The sequence below is a fragment of the Sinocyclocheilus anshuiensis genome, unplaced genomic scaffold (genome assembly GCF_001515605.1).
Source record: "Sinocyclocheilus anshuiensis isolate Anshui unplaced genomic scaffold, SAMN03320099.WGS_v1.1 scaffold792, whole genome shotgun sequence".
NCBI lineage: Eukaryota > Metazoa > Chordata > Actinopteri > Cypriniformes > Cyprinidae > Sinocyclocheilus > Sinocyclocheilus anshuiensis.
The window spans coordinates 1024909-1032210 of NW_015558618.1; the positions used below are offsets into that span (position 1 = coordinate 1024909).

Consider the following 7302-nt stretch of genomic DNA (forward strand, 5'->3'; position numbering starts at 1 on the left):
TTGTTGACTAAAATTTTGGAAATAAACAGTTTCATTTTCACCATTAGTCTTTAGCTGGCAGTTGGCTTTATTTTGATAGCAAAGCATAGGGTGCTGTGGACATCAGAAGGGAAGACATACTCCCAACATGTGATTAAAAAAAAAGAATACTACAGATCTGATGTTCTTGAAATATGAACCCGACACATCCAGTTTTAAGGTCAACCTCACAAAAACTGTCAACAATGGGTCACATTTCGCCCCAAATCAAAAGAAATTATTTGTTTTTGCCTATAAAGCAAATGAAGCCTGTTAGTGCTGTGAAACAGTGGGTTGTGCAAATGCTCACAAGTCAAGGTGTGTCGGAGAGCTCATGGGCACCCAGGTTTAATTCTGGGCTATCATGAGACCATTCCCATCATCTCATCCCTACTTTATTGTCCATTGTCCTGTAAATAAAAGCAAATAAGTACAAGAAAACTAATGCTCATTAAGATTTTTTTTTCATTGTGACATTTTTAAAATAACAATTAAGCACATTTTCCTTTTAAATTCTCATGAACAAAATCACATTCTCATGAATTTAACAAAACATTTACAAACTTTAATTTAATGCTTTATTTATACACCATGCTAATATTTGTTGTATTGCTTTCTGCATTGATTTAAATGTCAAAAAAAAAGAAAAAAGAAAAAAACGTAGTAGTGCATGACCTTAGTGCTAACAACACCAAGATCATGGGTTTGATTACCAGGGAATACATGAACTTACACTGCATTGAAGGTATGCATTTTATAAAATGCTTCGAATAAAAGTGTCTGCCAAACACTTAGGGGTTTGTTCTGCTGTGCAATGCACGCACATTTCAGCTTCCTTGTTAACCTTATTTGATTCACGCTATGTACTTTTTTTTTTTTATCATAAAAAGTCAACTGACAAAGTCAAACAGACCCCTAAATTAAATCTGTTTATTATATGAAAACGATCAAGACTTGAATTAAACCACTCAATTCATATGGATTAGTCTTACAATGCCTTTTTGCGTGGGCTTTCAATTGAGAGACAGAAACCTCTCAGATTTCTTAAAAAAAAATCTACATTTGTGTTTTGAAAATGAACAAATGTTATGAGAGTAAGTAAAATCCCTTTAATCATGTACAGAAGAGGCTTCATTTTCTTTAAGCAAATTATAATTTCATGTTTTGTTTCCTTTTGGAAATGTTTTCATGAGACTCACCACCTTAATTCAATGTAGTCTCTCTACAGAGCAGCGTCAATCTTTGTAAAGAGCATTGCAAAATATTGGTGGTGTGTAGGTATTTCTAAACCTATATTTCCAAAGAACAGCAAAAGATACAGTAAAATGTTGGTAAGACGCAAATTACATTACAAAATTGCAGGTCTGTCAAAGCGTGACGCTCTCAGTGTGGAGTAATAGTGGCCTTGAATGAGTTGAATTTCACAAGCCTTTATGAAGGTCTTTGGTAGATTGATTTATGGCTAAAACCGGTCAACCCACCCATGAAAGAGTCTCAACCTAGACATGTTACACTTCCCAAACCGTCAGTAATTAATGAGAAGGCAGTTTATAATGAGAGGGCAGACTGCTCTTTTGTGGCATTGTTGGCTGTGGATGCTCCTGTTCGTAACAGGCTATCTTCATGCACGTCTTCATCATCTGATTGAACGATAGGAGTGTTCGATCCGTCCTCATTGGAGGCCTGACTGTCACAGGTGGAGCTGGAGGAAGTGGACAACATACGGGATTTGATCTCACAAGGGTCAGCAATTCTCAAGGACACGTCACTTCTCCGCAGTCCATCCTCTTCTATGTCAGTGTGGCCAAGAGCTGGAGAAGATGTTTTATTTCATTCAATTGGAAACGATTGTTCGCTAAGCCATTTTATATACAAGACATTTCTCAGTGTAGAAGACTTAATGACTTGCTGGTGATGCTTAGATCTCAACCACATGGCTTCAACATATAACGAGTGACTGTGTCTTATGACACTTCCCTGGAAAATGTTTAACAATAAAAGGGTTTTTACTAGAAAGTCTTTTTTGTCTTTAACAACAGTGTTAAAGTGCTCTAAGCTATTTTTTTTACGCAAGACCACGTAGAAAATGTTCATACTACCTGAGAAACGTTACTGAAATAGGTCTCCTGAGAAATCACACCTGTCTTTGTGAAAGCCTTAAGTTATTTTCACACTAACAGTGTTTAAATTACTGCCTTGATTTTTTTTTTCTTCTCCAAACCAGTTAAGCACAAAACCCCACCTCACAGCCGATTCTAAAGAAACCTGTGTCAATCAGTTCCAGTTCATCTCAATGGCAGCGCCTTTGCTGGTAGCCAGTATTTAAACACACAGACATGACTAAAAAACATCTATACTATAATGAAATAGTTGTTATTTAGGTTTCTTGAATTGAATTTCATCAGATACACAATGACGTTTAAATGGCCAACATCAGAAATAAATGAGATTATGAACAGAAATCACTGCTTCAATATATTTATTATTAAATCTGATTCTGAATCATTGAATTAAAAGCTTTCGATGTATGACCCAATGTATGGCCATGGGGTTTTTCATCTGCATTTGACAGGTTGGTGAGTGTTAATTCAAAATCCTGGTCATGTCAGTCATTGTGCTGATTGCATGCACATCGCTAAAACAAATTCTAACCCCTAACCTAAACCTTAACCTTAATTTAGCGTTGTCACGAATTCGGTCCATGGACTTCCGTTTATTCACCACCAGAGGTCACCCTTTCCATTACATTGACTCTCGCACAACACAAACTGTTGCATAGCACCCCGGACTACATATCCCATCATTCTTTGCACGATTTGCACACTGCACTGATTGCACTCATTGCACACAGCTGTTTCTAATCACCTCACTCACTGTATAACACCCACTCCTACCACCTTTCTCTGCTGAGTATTGTTTAGCCCGTACCCCATTCCGAGTCTCTGTGTTTTCCTTGTTTTGCCTTGCCTTGCCTGTTTTCGCGGTTTCTGATCTTTGCCTGTTTTCCTGGATTTTTCCCTCTCGTCTCGCCCCTGTGATTCTGTCTGCCGATCGGTGACCTACGCTAGCCCTGGGACTATTCTTTTGTTTTGCCCGCCATATACCTGTTTGCCATTGTTTGACCCTGCCTGTTTACCACGTCTCTTTAATAAAGCCTGCAGATGGATCCACACGTCTCACGTCTCGTCAGCCCCGTTACAAGCGTTAGTAGCTCATCCTGATAGTCAACATTATTGTTTGTTGCGACTCATGCATCCACTTATTAGTGGATTAATCCATGATTTTTCTATAGTCTGAACGTTTCATGACAGGTGACAGCATGAATTAACTGACTAGTGAAATTGGCTGTGGGATGGGGTTTGCACTTAACTGGTTTGAGAAAGAAATCGTGCTTGCTAGTAGACATTTCAGCTTGACTGCAGTGTCCAGCGGTATCAGGCAAATCACTGTCAGCACTTCAGTGCTCACTGCATCACACTGTTCGTGTGCATAAAATCCAGCTATTGTCAGTGGTGGTCTCTATCACTCATTGAAAATGACTGATATTGTTTTGTGGCTGGCATGCTAGTCTGAACACATCCAAGGTTGCTATATTTGTTGTGTCACATTCTTTAGCTCTGTATGCTAATTAACACTCTCACGGCATGAATTCATACATGTGAACAGTCATTCATATGTTTTCTTATGATCTGATCTCATGCCCCACTGACAGTTAAGTTCAGGGGTAAATGTTAATTATTTAAATAATACAAATCATACAAAATGCATGTTATTTTTTTTTATTTAGTATTGACCTGAATAAGATATTTCAAATAAAAGACATATATTTTACATAATATTACATTACATATAATCCACAAGAGAAAATAATAGTTGAATTTATAAAAATTACCCCACTCAAAAGTTTACAAACGCTTGATTCTTAATACTGTGTCGTTACCTGGATGATCCACAACGTTTTATTTTTTTTTCTTCTTCTTTTTTAAGCAACTATTACAAAAAGTTCAAACGCTCACTGATGCTCCAGAAGGAAAAACGATGCATTAAGAGCCAGGGGTGTACACTTTTGAACAGAATGAAGATGTGTACATTTTTCTTATTTTGCCTAAATATCTTTTTTTTTTTTATCACTTAGTATACTGCCCTTCAGAAGCTACAGAAGATACTTACATGTTTCCCAGAAGACAAAAAAAGTTCAATTTACCCTGATCTTCAAATTCAAAATGTTTTCGCCTCCAGGCTCTTAATGCGTCGTGTTTCCTTCTGGAGCATCAGTGAGCATTTGAGTCCCTCAGTTGTCCTCAGTGTGAAAAGATGGCTCTCAAAACCATACAGTCATTGTTGAAAGGGTTCAAATAAGCAAAAGATGCTGGAAAACCAAAGAATTTGTGGGACCTGAAGGATTTGTTTGAAGAACAGCGGGCAGTTTAACTGTTCAGGACAAACAAGGGACTCATGAACAACTATAAAAAAAATAAATAAATAAAAAACAGTTGTGGATCATCCAGGTAACACAGTATTAAGAATCAAGCGTATGTAAACTTTTGAATGGGGTCATTTTTATAAATTCAACTATTATTTTCTCTTGTGGACTATATGTAAACGTCTTTTATGTGAAATATCTTATTCAGGTCAATACTAAATAAAAAATAACATGCATTTTGTATGAGCCCTCTTATTTTGGTCAAATAATTAACATTTTGCAGATACTGCAAAGTGTATGTAAAATTTTGACCACAACTGTGTATATATCTTACTGGCAGTAACTTTACCACTTTGAGCAGGGTTTAGCTTTGAGTGAAGACAGAAAAAATGACCACTTTGCATTCTACAGGAAATTTTGTGCATGGTTGGGAAACAATGTACATTTTTAGATTGCCGGTAAAGTGACCAGAAATTGTCAGTTTCAGGTGACATGAACAACAGAGACTGTTGGCAATGCAATCAAGTTCAGTTGAGTTACTACTTTATGCAATTACCATATGGAATAGTGGATCTCATATTACCTGCCACCTGATCAGATACTGCAGTCAAGCAGGAACACCAACTAGCAACCTATAAAAACTTGTTGATGCACAATTAAAGTGAATGGCCATTTAGACTGATTTGGAGTATGTACCTGGAAGAGAGGACGTCAGTGATCCTTCCTCTCCGCTGGCACTGAAGAAGACATCCAAGGCCTCCTGATCAGAGATGTCCATCAGGTCCATCTGTTCTAGCATATCAACGTTCACCTCCATGGATGAAATACTTCCTAAGGGAGCTGCAATAGGAGGGTCAAACACAGCATTTTAGATAAAAAGACAATTATTGGAGGTGAATGTGGTGTATTTGTCTACTTATAATCTTGCGTATGTTTGCTTGTTTCATCTATTTCATCACATATCTTAGAATAAAGATCATATTGAACAAATGGATTTTGCTATAATAATCTGTGATATTGATCTATTAATATTGACGATGTGTGATGGTAATGACAATTCGGAGCTAATACAACAAGTTAGCTTGCTGTCAGTGTTTTATTTAATTATATTTCATTGTCACTTTTCTTTTTTTTTGTCTTTCTTTTCTCTCTCTCCCCTCTCTCTGAAATACTTGGCATGTGTAGCAATGACAGCTTTTATATATATATATATATATATATATATATATATTTAAAAGTTTTTTTTTTTCTAAAATTAGTTCATAAAATTATTTTTTAAATTTTCCAAAAAATAAATAAATAAAGAATAAATGTATCAATAGTTTGTCATAGTTTTAAAGGACTTTTTAAGTACAATTACGAAATTCTGGCAAAATGTAACATTTTGAAACAGTTAAATTGTTATATAATATTATTTATAAAAATGAAAAGAGTCACCCATTTACTGTATGTGTGTGTTCAAACTCACGTCTCTTATAATCTATCTGCAGGTGTGCAGAGGAAAGGTAGACATCCACGTCGTGTTGAAAGACCTCCTCAAAGAATCGTTGTCTCTCTCTCATCCTCATTTGCTGGGCCGACTCTGCATCCGGGACTCTCTGCGCATGCTCTGTCTCCGCTACCAGCAACAACAGAGACAGTCACTTAAGTCACACTTCATATCAACACCCATTAACAGAATATTCGCTCAAATTGCATTTGAACACTTTTATACAACAGTTAGTTAGTTCTAGTCGAATAATGGACAAGCTGCACTCTACAACCCCTAAGAAAATAAAATTACAATAATAATTCCACCAGCAGGGGGCATAAATTACACTTGAAATCTCTTTACTCACTAAATGTTTTCAGTTTGTGCCTCCTTACATTAAAACCAGTTAAACTCTGCGGACCCGGATACGGGTCCAAAATCGCATTAAAAATGTTTATGCTTCATTTACATAGCCTTCCTTATATGGTATCAGCCCATATATGGGTTCATTTGAAAGCTTGGAGTGTCTGCTTTACAAAGAATACCATTCCTTTTGGTTTTTATATTCATAAAGCAGTAAAATTAAGCTTAGAAATGTATTCGTCCCACACACGAATTTCCGCCTAACCATTGCGAATAATTTTTACGAAGAATGTGTATTTTATATATTTTTCACAAAAAAGTCAAGTCATATATCACAAGAAAGCTCTCATTCTCGGAAATTTGACGATGTAGATTATTTCATTGTGTGACAATCACAGATCAAATTATCTTCTATAGAATCGCGATGTAAAATTTTGTCACCTCTGAGCGAATTTACATTTATACTCGTAGCACTGCTTCAGTCAGCTGCAAACAGATACAAATATCTATATACTCTATATTATCTTTTGTATTAGGATCTCTTCTTTCAAACAAGACCATTTTCACGTTTCTGCGTGCTTCCATCGGTGAGATATATAGCGTTTTGTCCAGATTGCGCAATAGACGCTCGTCTGGGGGAAACGCGCTTTCCATATCATAAGCGTGCACAGCCAGCGCGTCTGATGTTATAGAGATCTGTGGTCATTTGTGGACTGCAATTGGTCAGATTACAGTCTGTCAACTCAGCGGCCATTTCAGAGCCGTGAAATTTGACACCTCTGTGTCACTAGAGGGGGGAGAGGGGGGTCTTCACATCCGGGAATGTACGCTGTACATTGGGGGCTGTAGTTTGTGGACTCAGTGTTTTGAAGGCGAGTTTCCCTCACGGAAAGATTACTGAACACGCGGCTCGGATAATATCAGTCTATGATAATCATATTACAAGTTATATATGGTGAAGAACGTTCAGCGGCGCCGTGGAGAGGAATGAACGCGCATCTGGTAAGGCTTTATGAGCGTGTGTTTG

At 37.0% G+C, this 7302-nt stretch overlaps 1 protein-coding gene across 1 annotated transcript; it reads right to left on the reverse strand.

Annotated features, from left to right (window-relative positions):
- Positions 1 to 728: 728 nt before the first annotated feature.
- LOC107680420 (dysbindin-like) lies at positions 729 to 6053 on the reverse strand. The gene is made up of 3 exons (XM_016476307.1): positions 5910 to 6053; positions 5138 to 5281; positions 729 to 1829 (listed from the first exon to the last, which is right to left on the reverse strand). Exons 1-3 carry the CDS (start codon positions 6007 to 6009, stop codon positions 1567 to 1569), a joined length of 507 nt encoding a protein of 168 aa, XP_016331793.1. The 5' UTR covers positions 6010 to 6053; the 3' UTR covers positions 729 to 1566.
- Between the last annotated feature and the right edge of the window lie 1249 nt (positions 6054 to 7302).

Excerpts from the sequence above, each read along its gene's own strand:
- LOC107680420 (XM_016476307.1), bottom strand. The coding sequence starts at position 6,009 with ATGAGGATGAGAGAGAGACAACGATTCTTTGAGGAGGTCTTTCAACAC. Across the intron at positions 5,282-5,909 it reads GCAGATAGATTATAAGAGAC|CTCCCTTAGGAAGTATTTCA; the intron begins GTGAGTTTGAAC and ends CTCCTATTGCAG. Across the intron at positions 1,830-5,137 it reads ACTGACGTCCTCTCTTCCAG|CTCTTGGCCACACTGACATA; the intron begins GTACATACTCCA and ends CATCTTCTCCAG.